The sequence below is a fragment of the Sylvia atricapilla genome, chromosome 25, assembly GCF_009819655.1.
Source record: "Sylvia atricapilla isolate bSylAtr1 chromosome 25, bSylAtr1.pri, whole genome shotgun sequence".
NCBI lineage: Eukaryota > Metazoa > Chordata > Aves > Passeriformes > Sylviidae > Sylvia > Sylvia atricapilla.
The window spans coordinates 1,010,301-1,025,452 of NC_089164.1; the positions used below are offsets into that span (position 1 = coordinate 1,010,301).

General features: G+C 55.4%; 1 protein-coding gene across 1 annotated transcript in view; it reads left to right on the forward strand.

Annotated features, from left to right (window-relative positions):
- The window catches only part of PLXNA2 (plexin A2), a 125,551-nt gene that overhangs the window by 31,593 nt on the left and 78,806 nt on the right, over positions 1 to 15,152 (forward strand). The window contains exon 3 of the mRNA XM_066335774.1: positions 7,917 to 8,051. Within this exon, the coding sequence (XP_066191871.1) occupies positions 7,917 to 8,051 (135 nt within the window). The remainder of the gene's footprint in view (positions 1 to 7,916; positions 8,052 to 15,152) is intronic.

Genomic DNA, 15,152 nt, shown 5'->3' on the forward strand with positions numbered 1-15,152 from the left:
TGTCCTGCTCTTTCCTCACCCGGGCTGGAGCTGCCCAGGGCAGGGCTGAGGCAGGGGGAGGATGGCAGAGGATGGGCACCAGCCTGCAGAGTCCCTGGCACAGGAACACCCACCTCGCTGCTGCCTCTGCGAGGCCAAAGCCTGGTCCCTGTGGTGGTTTCCCTGCAGGATGGAAAGCCTGGAGCAGAGCAGGACTGTGAGCAGCGATTCCCAGCAGCCCGAGAGGCACAGAGACACCTCCCCAAAAATCAAACAGGAGGGAAAAGGGAGAAAGGGGTTGCTGAACAGAGGGAAAGGACGTCCCTGCTCACTGGGGACGGATTAGAGAGGACAGGGTTTGTGCCCTGAGCTCTCCTCCTTCTAGGCAGGGAGTCCCCTGAGTGTTCCCACCTTTGCAGGATTGCGTTTGATGCTGCTGGAAGGTGCAAGGCCCTGAACCCCCCGCAATTGTCTCTCTGCAGCAAGTGCTCCCAAAGAAAGCAGCTCTGCTCCTTCTCAGCACTCCCTGACCCCTGGAGCCCCCCGGATTTACAGTCTTTACCTCCTGCTGTTGTACCGAGCCCTCTCCTGCACTGGATTTCCTCAGAACTGCAGAAGAAAACCTTTTGGGCACCTCATACATCATTTCCTACATCTCAGTGCTGGTTTTTGGCTGATTTAGGGCTGGTCTGTGCCTTGCAGGGGTTGGTTCCAGCTCCAGGGTGTGCAGAGCCTTCCTGCGGGCACGGCATGGGAAGGAGCTTCCCCCTGGATGGGAGGGAGAGCTGGGCCTCCAGGAAAAGACAATGCTGCTGATTTAAAGCACCATCCAAAGCAATCCGAGCTCGCCAGCCCAAATTTCATTTTAATGAATCCATCCCCGGAAGAATACTACTTAATTAATTAGCAGCTCATTTGCATGAGGTGGCATGTTATTAAAGTTCTGCTGCTGCAAGTGGGGCTGTGACAAGGTGTGAGCTGACAGCTTTTCAAATAAAAAGTCTTTTCAAGGAGTGATCTCCCGAACTGGCAGCTTTGTTCTAAACGAGCCTCTCATGCAGCAATAAATTAAAGACATGGGGCTGCTGATTAGGCTCTGCATGGTGCCTGTGTGCCATCCTCCTGCCTCATCCTGCACCACCAGCTCTGCACAGGGTGCGAGAGGGAAATAAAGGCTGAAGGAAGGAAAAACCTCTCCAGTGGCAATTTCTCTGAAGGGTTTGTGCTGTTTGTGTCCAGCAATTGGCTCCTTCCTCCTCCAGAACCCTGCAGGAAGGCAGCAAGGGATCCTTCTCCTGATGTCTTTCCTCGAGGGAATGGGAAAAGCTGTGCTCATGGAAGAAACGTTCATGGAATCTCTTCTCCTGCACACTGTGGGTGCACCCCAGAGCTGTCCTTGGGGTGGCACTGGGTGTCCTCAGGCAGGGCACAGTGAACCCAATCCTGGGCTCACAGAGTTCTTTGGGCTGGAGGGACCTTAGAGCTCATCCTGTGCCATGGGCAGGCACAGCTCCCACTGTCCCAGGCCGCCCCAGGCCCTGTCCAACCCGGCCTTGGGATGGGACATCCAGAATTTATTCGGTGCAACAGCCTCTTGAGGGTGGTTTGAGCTTTAGCAGAGTTAAAATGTTCTGGTTTTTAATTAGTTTTTGTGTTTCCAAACCTTGCCTGGAGGCGAGCTCACCCTCAGAAAGGCTCAGATGGAGGCTTCAGGTCTGTGTTTCAGGCTGGGCAGGCTGCAGCCACTTGTCACAGGCAGGAAACTTTCCCTGGAGGAGCAGCCACCCGCCCACCCACAGGCCCGTGGTGCTGGAGACACCGCTTAATTCGGGTTTGTTTGTTGGTTTGTTGGTTTTCTGCGTCACCAGCGGTGTGTGGGTGCAGTGCTGCAGACACAGCCCCCCTTCCCCCGGAGCTGCTGCTGCCCTGGGGGGGCTCTGGGTGCCCCCCAAAGAGCCCAGCACCTCCTCTGCCTCCTGCCTCCTCTGGGGAGCTGCAGCTGCCCGGGCTGAGCCTTTGAAGGCTGAGCCAACGTCTCCCAAACAGAAAGGATGGGAAGCACGAGTGGGTGTGAAATAAACCCCCAGAGACCTTCCTGAGAGCGGGATTGGATCCACTGAGCCCTGGGATCCATCAGGAATGTGGGGCAGGGGGGCTGGAGCCGTTCCTGCTGCCCTCTGCCCATCCCTGGCCCAAAGAACCAGCCCAGGCACCCAGAGGCAGCAGGGGCAGGGGGAGCTGGGGCAGTGTTGGGATGGGATTTGGGATATCCCAAAGGCATCACTTCGGGATGATCCCACCCCAAAGTGCCAGGGACCTGGAATCCAGGCTTGGTGCCGATTTTCTCCCCAGGGTTTTGTGAGGGCAGCCCCAGCAGTGATTAGTGAGAGTGTTTAATGTTTAGTTGGACAGTGTAATTCGGGGCAGGATGGATTTTCTCCTCCCCCGGGGACTAGAGATGGTCTCCAGGAGCTTCTCCTGGCCGTGAGTCCCTGCAGGGAGCCCATCCATCGGGGCTTGGGGACAAAGACAAAGGTTGCTCCCACTGTGACAGATCCACCCCGGCCCAGTCTGGGAGAAATGCATAAAGAAAATGTGACAGGAGAGAAAGAGACTGAGAGATGAGGGAGCCTGCAGGTAACGAAGTTAATTGGATATGCTGATTTGAATTGAATGTGCATGTAAGGTTTGTCATTAACTTTCTCACAGGCACATGTATGATTTAGAGGGAAGGTGTTTAATGGGGTTACTATTTCACTGGAATTCTGAGGGGAAGACTTCCTAACAGAGCCCAGTCCCATTCCTGGTGTCCCTGCCTGCAGGAGGGAAACTTTTTGGGGCTTCTCCCATGGCTGGGGACACGGCCAGGGGTCCTGCTGGGGGCCTGGGGCTCTGCCACAGCTGCATGAACAAATTCAGGCCCCAGACGTGGGGTGGATTCTGAGTGATCCCCACAACTCCCCACTCCTCTGGGCCCAGCAATGACCTGGAAATGGGTCAGCAGCGAGTCTGGGGCTTCTTCCCTCCCACAGTTTCACAGAGGGCCTGAGGGGCTCTTGGAAACTTTTGGGGTAATAATTTGCAGTTCCAGCTCGGGATTCTCCCCTCCTGGAGGTGTCAGGGGATGCAGGACCAGGAGCATCACGCAGGGACAGATTTTCACTTTGTTGCCATCCCAAAAAGAAGAGTTCAGGGATGCTCTGAGTGAGCAGCCCCCAGCGCCTCCCTGGCTCTTTCCACACGGAACCTGTCACTGAGGACAGGAAAGACAAACTCCAAGTAATTCAGAAGGCAAACGGCATAGAAAAAGGTGGCCTCGTTTTTAAATTTTTACTACTTTTTATAAGCTGTTCCAATACAAACTTAATGTGACTGGTGCATAAGAACAACACTTCTCTAATCCTATTAGTTAACCAGAGAAACAATAAAACACCACCTAAAAAAATGTTTTTAAAAAAGGTTGTTTGCCAAGATTGTTTTGAAAAAAAATATCTTTCCTGAAATACTCTTTCCTTAAAAAAATTAGCAGCTGCCAGCAGGCTAAAAATCCTTCAGACTCAAAAATGAGAAGCCCAAAGTGCTCTGGGCCCCTGCAGAGGTGGGGGGAAGCTGCAGCTCAGGTGGAGTTGCTGGGTGCAGGGTCAGGTGGGGAATCAGCCCCTCGTGCACGGATTTATTCCTCAGGAACTCCATCCCGAGTCAGCCTGGTGGAAACACCCCTAATGAGAACAGACAGGTAATTTAATCACGGAAAGTTCCTACAGGGGGATCCCGTGTCTCCTAATGGGAGCCTGCTGCGAGGGGATGCAGAGAGATCCCAGCCCTGCCCGGGCACCACCACACCTGAGGGAACCTCCCTGCCCGAGCTGCGCTGCAGCTCCGTGTCACATTAGATCCCTGAGTGGCTCATCCCGGTGGCACAATGTGGAATTTCGCTAATCTCTGCCCGTAAAGCCCAGCTTAGCCCGCAGCTGCATTGTGGGGGTATTAGAGAGCTCCGTGTGAGCCCGGCTCCGCAGCTCCCCGCAGCACCCGGCGCGTCCTGCTGCTCCACCCGGGGCTGCCCAGGGCCCTGCCCGCCAGGGATGAGCTTGGATTTGCAGATTATGTCCTTAGGCACTTCTCAGGAGGGATTTGTACGCATCCAGCGGGAGGGAAGGGCTGGATGTGGCCCAGGCAGCTCCTGGGGTCCATGTGGCAGCCTGTGGTGTCCCCTCCTGGGCTCTGCTGTCCCTCTGACCCGGGTTCAGCTCGCTGAGGTGCCTCTCCCCACACCTGAGCTCCACTCATCCCGACCCTGCTTCCCTCTGTGCCTCTCTGCCCCATCACCAGGCCAGGACGAGCCCTGGATCTGGGATGAGCCCTGGATCTGGGATGAGCCCTGGGTTTGGGATGAACCCTGAATTCAGATGAACCCTGGGTTTGGGATGAGCCCTGAATTCAGGATGATCCCTAGGTTCAGGATGAGCCCTGGATGTGGGATGAGCCCTGGATTTGGGATGAGCCCTGAATTCAGGATGATCCCTAGATTCAGGATGAGCCCTGGATGTGGGATGAACCCTGGATTTGGGATGAGCCCTGAATTCAGGATGAGGCCTGGATTTGGGATGAGCCCTGGATTTGGGATGAGCCCTGGATGTGGGATGAACCCTGGATTTGGGATGAGCCCTGAATTCAGGATGAGCTCTGGATTTGGGATGAGCCCTGGATTTGGGATGAGCTGGAGGCACAGCGCTGGTCCCACGCCGCTGCCCCAGGGCCAGCTCAGGAGGTGTCTGGCCCCGGGAGGACACCCACACGTGAGGCAGAGGAATCATTTCCCTCTCCAAACGTCAACAAGAAGCTTCCTGCTGTGTGAGATGATCCCTCTCCTCTTCCTGGTCCCCAGGAATCATCGCTCTTCTCTGACATCATCATCTGTTGCCGTGGAAACCGAGCCCTGAGCCGGAGATGCAGTGGAGCATCCCGGTGTCCGTGGGTGCCCCTCGGCCCTGGGCGGTGGGCGGGGGGCTCGGGGGGCTCTGGGGGGCTCTGGGGGTTCCACACCCACCCAGGGACAGAGCAGGGGGCTCTGCTGTCCCCTTTCCCATGCCCTGAGCCACCTCCCCGACTCCCCGAGAGCCCCCAGGGCTGCTCTGTGGGTGCAGGGGGGCGCAGGCAGCCCCCAGCCCCCGTGCGGTGCCCTGAGGTTCCCATTCCAGGCACAGCTCCAAGGCTGGAGGAGCCGTCGGGGCATTCGGGGCCGTCCCCAACCCCGGGAGCTGCAATTCCCACCTGGGATTGGGCTGCACCAGCCTTGTCCAGCGGTATCTCTCTTTATTAGCCCTGTCTGACCTCATTACTAGAAAGAAGCTCAATTTAACGAGCTGCCGGCGCCCTGAGGGAACTCTGGAAAACAGTTGTTTTTCACAAAGGCTGCTGATCCTTCATGTCCGGCGCTTCCATTCCAGTGTGCCCATTAATCAGGCGTGGTGCTGCCTGCGGCTCCCCGACAGCCCCGTGCTCCTGCTCTTCGCTCCTCAGGTGATTTCTGTCCCTCTGTCCCCCTGCTGCAGCCTGGTGGCTCCGTGGGTGACTCAGGTGGCAGCACCGGGCTCACACTGGTGTGAATCCACCCCTAATTCCCGGCATTTCATCACCTGGCCTGCGATGATCCTAATTCTCACAGGTGGAATTAAAGCAGGATTTGACCTTCTGCCTTTCTGGGGGGCGGATTTTGCTTTCTGAAAATTCAGGCCTTGGGCTGGCAGCTGAATCCTGCCGGAGGCTCCTGCGGGGGTCCAGCAGACCCCTCACAATCCCCCCCGGAGTCTTTTATAGCACCGAGCGCTCGGGAAGTAAAGGGAAAACGCGAAATCAGCAAATAGCCGTGTCTGTGCGTACCCACGGTGTCTGTGCGTGGCTGGAGGCTCCGGGGCTCTTTCCCAGGGCGGGATTTATCCCGAGGAGGATGCAGAGGAGCCTCTCTGCCCTTTGGGGTGTGAAGATTTGGGGTATTTCCAGCTGGGGTGGATCATTACTCAGCTGAATCATGGGATGCTCAGCAACCTGCTCTCTCACCTGCCGGGGACACGAACCAGGAAAAAAGAGCCTTTTGTGGGCTCCATCCTGCCTCTTCCCGGGCTTTGGGCTCCGGGTTTTCCTGCCTTCGGCTCCGTGACGCGGCCGGGGGGGAATAACGGGGAAGCACAGAGGGGCTGGTCCTGTCCCCAGGACAGGAGCTTTTCCATGGGGCTGTTCCCTCTCCTGGATGGGCACATCCCGGCACAGCCCCGAGAATTCCCGGCACGTTCCTGGCACATTCCTGGCAATTCCTGGTACGTTACTGGCACATTCCCTAATTCCCGGCAATTCCCGGCACATTCCCGACACATCCCAACACATCCCGGTAATTCTTGGCACATGTCTGGCATATTCCCGGCAACTCCCGGCACATCCCAGCACATCCTTGGCACATTCCCGGCAATTCCCGGCACATTCCCGGCAATTCCCGGCACATTCCCGGCTCCCTGGCCCGGCAGCGCTGTCGCTGCGAGCCCTCGGCTCTCCCAGCCCCGCACACGCCGCCTTTCCATCCAGCGGCTCTCCAAATATGCAAATCCTGCCGGGAAAGACAATGTAAAGAGTTTATTTATCCTCCTCCCTTCCCCTCGCACAGCCCCCGGGGCCATTAATTATTAACTTTGGGAAGCGAAGGCGTTTCCTCAACAGCAGCGGCTGCTGGCAGGGCTGGGCTCTGTCACAGCCCGCGCAGGTTTCCTGCGGGAGCAGGGAGCGGGTTTGGAGGGATGGAGGGGTGCTTGGAGCCCGAGGTGAGCGGGCCGTGTGGGGCTGTGTGTGTCAGAGCTCCGCTCCTCAGCAGAACGGGCTGGGCCGCCTTGGCCTGGCTGAATCCTGCAGCAGGAAAGGGGCAGCAGCATCTCAGCGCTGGTGAGGACATGCCTTGAGGGCTGTGTCCAGTTTGGGATGGACACTGAGTGCTGTGTCCAGTTTGGGATGGACACTGAGTGCTGTGTCCAGTTTAGGATGGACACTGAGAGGTTTGAGCACATCCAGAGGCCACGAGGCTGGTGAGGGGCTGGAACACAAACCCTGTGAGGAAGGACTGAGGGAGCTGGGGGTGTTTATCCTGGAGAAAAGGAGACTCAGAGGTGACCCCATCACTCTCCACAAGCCCCTGAAGGTGGCTGTGCTCAGCTGGGGCTGGGCTCTTTCAGCTGACAGAAGGAGAGGACCCCCTCGGGCTGCACTAAGGGAAATTCAGGCTGGATATCAGGAAAATGATTTTTACAGAAAGGTGATAAAGTGCTGGACTGCCCTGCCCGGGGAGGAGGTGGAGTCACCATCCCTGGGGTGTTTAGAGCAGACTGGATGTGGCACTAGGGCCAGGGTTATTGAGGTGTTGGGGTGGGTTGGACTCGATGATCCTGGAGGTCTCTTCCAACCTAATCAGTCTGTGATCTCCAGCTTTTAAGCAGGGATGATGCTCCAGGAGGATTCCGTGGCAGGAAGAGGTGATGGAGGTTGTCCAAGTGTCATTTTATAGGTGTCTGGAGAATTAAAATACACCTCTGCAGTATCTTGACTTTGCTGTTGGCTGTAGGGTTTTGTGGTCTCCTTTCAGGCTTATTTTAGTGAGAAACTTAAAAGTTTACAATTCCCTTCCCCCCGGATGGTCAATCATAGCTCACTGGTGGTCTCTCTGCAACCACAAAACTCTCATTATTTCTCCTGAATTGGAAAATCACGGGGACAGCAAAAATGCTGGAGACAGAACCTTTGCTCCAGCCGCTGCTGCCACACGCTGTCTCCAGCTCGGAGCTGAGATTTTTGGATGAATTCCTTTTCCCACCTTCCTCCTCCTCCTCCCCCGGCCCAGCAGCCCCGGGATGAAGGTGGGACTGGGCTGTGCTCTGAGGTGTGTTTGCTCCCCGCAGATCCGGGCGGACGGCCCTCCGCAGGGCGGCATCCAGTACGAGGTGCTGACGGTGTTCAAGGACGGGAGCCCGGTGCTGCGGGACATGGCCTTCTCCATCGACCACAAGTACCTGTACGTGATGGCCGAGCGCCAGGTGAGTGTCTGCCACCTCCCTTCCTGGGGAAGGCGCCCGGGGAGCTCCGGGGACAGGAGAGCTGGGGACAGGAGAGCCGGGGACAGGAGAGCCGGGGACAGGAGAGATGGGGACAGGAGAGATGGGGACAGGAGAGCCGGGGACAGGAGAGCCGGGGACAGGAGAGATGGGGACAGGAGAGATGGGGACAGGAGAGCCGGGGACAGGAGAGATGGGGACAGGAGAGATGGGGACAGGAGAGCTGGGGACAGGAGAGCTGGGGACAGGAGAGATGGGGACAGGAGAGCCGGGGACAGGAGAGCCGGGGACAGGAGAGATGGGGACAGGAGAGATGGGGACAGGAGAGCCGGGGACAGGAGAGCCGGGGACAGGAGAGCCGGGGACAGGAGAGATGGGGACAGGAGAGCCGGGCACAGGAGAGCCGCGAGGAGCTCGGGTCCTTCTGCCCCTGAGCAGAGGTTGGCAGCAGTGCTCGGGGGAGAGTTGTGTGTTCTTGTTTGTGGCTGGGAGTGATGGGAACTGAGCTGATTTGGAGGCTCTGGGACATTCCTGCCCCAGTCCCGAGCTGCAGGGAGCCCAGGGCTGCTGCTGAGGCTCTGCGAGGCTTTGTCGGGGAGCATCCTTGAGCACAGAATCCCAGAACCCCTGAGGCTGGAAAATCCCTCTGGGATGGGCACCCCAAACCTCCCTGGGCAGCCCCTGCTGAGGCCTGGCCGCCTTTCCTGTGCCCAAATTCCTCCTCAAACGGCTGAACCGATGGTGAATTATTTCTCTCTGCATTTCTTTGTTGGTTTAGTCATTCACCAGCAGGTTTGAAGGGGCTGCCAGCGAGAGCTGCTGCTGCACAGAGGGTGGACCAAGCCCCACTGAGGCTGGCCCTGCTCTGTGCCAGCTCTGCTCCTGTCCTGAGGCACTGCCCACATCCCAAAAATCCCCGCAACCCGAGTGGTAATGACGGGAATTGATGGCTGGCAGCCCACGGGATGCAGAACGATGGCAATAACCTGGGGCCTCCTGTTCCTGTGTGAGGTACAGAACCCCCAGAGCCCCCAGCATGGAGATTTCTGGATTCTGTGGCTCTGCTGAGTGTTTTCCTGGCTGCTCCTCACCCCTGGGGGGTTCAGGGTCACAGGGCTGGTGCCCTGTGGGTGCTGGGGGCAGGAGAGAGGTTTAGGTGCTGTTCAATTGTCCTGGGTGGGGTGAACCCCCTGGTCACCGACAGCTTTCCTCCTGTCCTCCCTCCCAGCGGCTCAGGGATGCTGCAGGGAGGTGTTGGTGTCATCAGGGACGTTCTGATGGAGGCAGAGAGCAGCTCTCCCTGCACTGGGAGCTCCCAGCTCCTCCCAGAACTGTTTGTTTTTTGGGGGGTTTTTTCTGACCTACAGAAAGAAAAGGGGCGGGAAAAGAGAAAAAAAAAAAAAAAGAAAAAGAAAAAAAAAAAAAAAAAAAAAAAAAAAGGAAAAAATCCTTTTCTTGCTTATAAATTCATTTAAACAGCAGGGAAGAAATGTTTTAGAAGAGGGCAGAGTTTTCTCCCTGCTACAAGGCTGCAGTGAGGGAATCCCTGAGGCTGAGGAAGGCATTTTGTGCTGGTTAGAGGCACTCAGGGATCGACACTTGCATGAGCAGCCGCAAATTTCAGCTCCCATCGCAGCCTGGGCTGGGATTAGATGGCAATAACGAGGATCTGTGCAAACTTCTGAGATTGAATTATTTTATTTGGATGTTAATGCTTGGTCACTGTGCGCAGGAGCCACGTGCTGCCCGTGCTCCCAGCAGGCAGAAAACGACCCAGGGTGGATCCCAAACAGTTGAGGAACTGTTTTCATTAGGAGCCAAACCCAGGGGGAATGCCTCTCACTCGTCTTTTATGAGGCAAGAGCGCCTTAATATTCATCAAAGCGCTAATTTGCTTAATTGTGAAACAAAAAGATGTGAAGAGAATTAGCAAATAATAGAATATTCCTGGAACATTAATTCCATTTTCGGCTCTGCCTTGGGGAGCCTCCAGGAGCTGGGGGCTGTTGCCTCTCACTCCTTGCAGGATTTTTGCCGCAGGATTTGCCTTTTGCCCTTGCAGCTCTGGGTCCCCAAATCCCAGCGTGTGGATCCTGTCAGCTCCTGTGACCCCGGTGTCCCCACCCCGGCAATGTGACAGTTCAGCAAAGGGCAGCCAAGGATTTATTTTTTCCCCGGGTTCTCCATGAAGGAGGCTGATGATTGAAAAGGGGTCAGCACCAGGAGGAGGAGGAGGAGAGAGGTCCAGCAGCTCCACGGGGCTGAGGCTGGAAATGGTGGGAGGTGTCCTCAGAAGGACTGAGAATATACAGAAAAAAATTTTTAAAAAACCCCATATATACAGGAAAAAATATACAGAAAAAAAAAGGCCTCTGAAGGCTGGAAATTGAGAAGAAGCCGAAATTCTGCCACAGCAAAATGCCACAGACAGCAGCTGCTGCTCCCAGGGATGTGCTGCACGTTCCTGTGGGGGAGGATTGTCCAGAGCAGGGAATTTGAATATCTGCTGAGACAGAAACAGGCCAGTGCCTGTGTCAAAACACAACTCCCAGAAATGAGCTGGGGTTCTGTGGGGCTGGGCTCAGGAAGGTGCTGCCCAACAGAGCTGGTGGCATCTCCTGAGCTGCTCTGGGCTTGGGGACAGCCCTGGGATGGGCTCTGGGGACAGCTGTGAGGAGGGAAGGGAGCTGGGGGGACACTTCCCCCCAAAGCTGGAGCTCCTGGGCACGGAGCCCACCTCCCTTCTGTGCAGGCAGCAGGCAGGAGCAGCTCTGTGCTGAGCTGCAGGAAAAGAGCCTCTCCCTGCTCAGATCTGGAGCTGTGCTTGTAGGCACAGCCCTTCCCCACTCCCCTGGCTCCTGGCCCAGCCCTCTCTGTGCTTTGCTCCAGGTTTTTTTTTTCCCCTCCTTCTTTTTTTTTTATTTTTTTTCTTTTTGGAGCTCTCCCTGAGCCTTTCATGTCTGGCTGCCAAACTCCTTCCAAAGCAGAATATTTGACATTTGATTTCACTCCCACAAAGCACAGAAGCAACAGTTGCACAGCCCAGTCTGGGGGAGAGAGGGATAAAGAAACTTTTTGCTTCCAGGCACTCAGAGCTCTTGAACCACTCGCTTGAAGGGTGGTTGTCAGGAGCTCCTTCAGGTCCCCTTCCACAGCCCCCGGTTGGAAACACTCAGAGGAGAAAAGAGAAGTGGTTCTGACCCTGTTTAAAGCAGGAATTCATTTCTCAGTGCTGGTGGAACAAAGCGAGCTCATTTCTGCACACGGGCTGAGCAAGGCTCGGGGAGAGCTGGATGGGGATGGAGATGGTGGAGATGATGGAGATGATGGAGATGGTGGAGATGATGGTGTTTTTTGACACAATCAGCATGGTTTGGAATGGGAGGGACCCTAAAACCCATCTCATCCCACCCCAGGCTGCTCCAATCCCCATCCAACCTGGTTTTGAACCCTCCAGGGATGGGGCAGCCACAGCTGCTCCTTATTTATTCCCAGACCTGTTGCTTTTCCACCGACTGAATTTCCCCCCCTTCCCTGTGCCCATCCATCACTGTGGCTTTAGGTAAAGAAATCGTCTTTCAGTCTGCTCTGGGAGCAGTGAAATATTTGCTTTGCCCCTGTGCCAGGAGCTGCGGCTCCTCAGGGATAATTTGTTGTGCATTCCCCCGTCCTGTGACCCCGGGAGGTTTCAGTCCTGTGAAAAGAGATTTGCTTTGGGCTGAACTTTTCCTGGATGCTGAGGGAGGAGGAGGCAGGTGGGAGCTGCCCAGATGATTGAGGAGAGGTTGGGGTTGGAGTGAGGGCTGAGAGAAACGGGGGAGCCCATCAGTCCCGGAGCAGCAGAGCTGTAAATACTGACAGTGTCCTGAAAAGAACTGAGAAAACATGATGAAAAATGCAAGAGATGTGGATAAAAGGGTCTGGAGTCATCAAGAGGGGAAAAAAAGAAAAAAAAAAGATGAACTGATTAAATTTTTAACTACATTATCTGCTAGTTGAACAGGCAGTTAGCTGGACATAATCTCAGCAAACTCTGAGCACTGGCACAGGGAAAAGGGCTCGGCTGAATCCCACCAGAGGTGTCCAAAATCCTGCCTCCCGTGGGCTGCTCCACCTGCTCATCCATCAGCCAGGCCACAGAGGGAGCTGGGGGTGGCTTCGGGATGCTCTGGAGGAAGGGCTGTGCCCGTGGGCTGTTTGCACAGCTCCTCTCCACCCCATCTGCTCCTCCTCCCCAAAATTCCTGACTCCACTCCGCCCCTTTCCCCTTCCCTCCCCGCCGTCAATTAGGAATAATTAAGAACTCCAGCTAAAAACTTGTCTGATATCATTAACAATACCTCCCTGACGAGGAGGATGTGTTAATTAACATCAATTTGACCAAAAAAAAGAGCTAAAAAACCAGCCTCCTCCCGGCCAGGTGGGACAACCTGCTGGCCCCTGTGCTCTCCTGCTGCCGGCACATGTCAGCCCTGCAGAGCCCTGGGGCTCCCGTGCTGCTCCCAGAGCCTCCCCACGGCTGCCAGGTCTGTCCACGCACAAAATAAATGTGGGCAGCTCAAGGCAGGAGCCTTTGAGGTAAAGGAATCCTTGAGAGATGAACTTTCCGGGAAAAAAAAAAAAAAAAAAAAAAAAAAAAAAAAAAAAAAAAAAAAAAAAAAACCGGCGGAAAATGGTGTGAGCTCGGGGTCAGTGGGTTTGTTTTTCCTGGATGAGTTATATCCCAGACATTGCTGGTGTGGTTGTTCTTTTCAAGTGCTGGCTGCCTTTGCCTGCAGTTTGTTTGTTTTGCTTTGGTTTTTTGGTTGCTTTTTTTTTTTTTTCTTTGTCTTAGGGCTCTTTCTTCCCCTACCAGTCGCAGCCACAGGGTTCCCATGTGTTTGCCTCTGCTTTGGCTTCCCTTCCCTTCCCAATTCCCCCTGTTCCCCCATTGTTCCCTTTCCAGACCAGCCACCGCAGCCCTGAGGTATTTCTAGAATTTCCCTTACGTGCACATTCCCAGGCACAGCCCCACTCCCCCGTGCTGTGGGGTTTGGGAAGGGGCCTGTGACATCCTCAGGAGCTGGGGACAGGTCTGATGTCCCTCCAGACTGGATGCCACCACCCCTGCTCCATCCTGAAAGAGCTGAGCTCATGGATTCCCAGGATTGTTGGGGTTGGAAAGGACCTTAAAGCTCATCCATTTCCACCCCTTGCCATGGACAGGGAACCTTCCACTATCCCGGGTTATCCAGAGCCTCCTCCAGCTCTGTGGGTGATGCTGGGTTTGGGATGCCGCAGGATTTCCAGTCTGGATGGACAGACAGACAGACCCAGGTCTCCCTCAGCAGCAGTAAAAGGAGAGGGCTGCATTCCCAGGAGGGAAAAGGGCTTGAAGGAGAGACCTGAAATCTCACACTCGGTGCTCAGCTCTGAAATTCAAAAGGAGATTTGGGTTCCTCTTCCCTTCTATCCCCATTCCCGTTCTCCTGGAGCAGTTGGTGTCCCCAGCAGAGGAGTTTGGTGGGAGCTGAGGCGGCCTGGGCCGGGGATTGCTCACATCAGGCGCCAGCAGAAAGGAAACATAACTCTCAATATGCTGAGGGGAGCTCTGAAATGGCACAAATTATTCTATTTTGTACTTTAATTAGTTTGAATTAGCAATGGGAATGGATGCATAAAATGATCCAGTGAAGGGTGAAATGGAAAAAGGTCTGTGGTGTGGAGTATCGCTTTATTATTGTGGGGTTTGTGCAGACAACGTGCAGGAGCTTGTCCTGCTGGATCTTTTCCATGTGAGGAAACTGCCTCATCCCTGGGGGCATTTGCCCATCCCTGGAGATGTTTATCCCATCCCTGGAGGAGTTTATCCCATCCCTGGGGGCATTTGCCCATCCCTGAAGGTGTTTATCCCATCCCTGGAGGTGTTTCCCCATCCCTGGAGGTGTTTATCCCATCCCTGGAGGTGTTTATCCCATCCCTGGAGGTGTTTGCCCATCCCTGGAGGTGTTTATCCCATCCCTGGAGGTGTTTATCCCATCCCTGGAGGTGTTTATCCCATCCCTGGAGGTGTTTCCCCATTCCTAGAGGTGTTTATCTCATCCCTGGAGTTTCCCAGGCCAGGCTGGACAGGTTTTGGGGCACCCATGGCAGGGGTGGCACTGGATGGGGTTTAAGATCCCCTCCCACCCAAAACCATTCCTGGGTCAATGACTCCACCAAGTCCAAGGTCTGTCCTGCAGAGCTTCCCTTGGGACAATGTGGCACTTTCCTGGTGGCTGTGTGAGCAGCTGGGAGCGCCCCAGCACTGACCTCAGTCCAAGCTCCTGCCTGGGCTGAAGCTGAGGCTCAAAGGGGCACAAGGGTTTAAGAGAGTTCAAATCCACCCTGACTCTTAAACCCTGAACATCTTTTGCCTTTTTCTCCTTTTCCCCTGAAGGCTCTGAGAAATTCCCCCAGGTGAGGAGGAGCTTGGCTCGAGCTCCTGCAGGCTCCAGATAGGTGGGAAATGATGGACATGCCCCAGGGAAAGTGGCTGGAATGTTCTGGCAAGCTGGGACTAGATATAAAATTAAGGCTGGCTGTAAAGCAGAAAAACTCAACTTTTTGTGAGGTTTGCTCTTGCTCTCCCTTCTCCTCTGGACACATATTTCCCATTAGAACTTTGCTGTGGCAAAAAAAAAAAATGTTGGTATTTTCTGGAGGGTGGGTGTGGAGGGAGGCACACGGATTTCTCTGGGATGTTCCTGGAGAGCACGTTCATCATCCCAATTGGAAACCCTGAGGACTAAACCTGGTGCAGCTTCTGCTTTTCCAAACAAGAAACTCCCCAGCTTCTGGTGTCCCTCCAGCCCTGAGGTCCCTCCAGCCCCATCCCTGCCCTGCTCCGAGGGAGAGCTCCGGCATTTCTGCCTGGTGCTGGGGAGGGGAAGGAGCTCCATCAATAATCCTGTATTTATTTGAGCAGCGAGCAGGAATGTGCCTGGCAGACTAAACACTGCCCTGCTCCCGCTGCACCGGGGGCTGCCCCAGCCCTGCCCAGGGACTGGCCCTGCCCAGAGTGCTGGGGGCCAGACAGAGAGGGGCAGCAGCAAATCCCGGCCT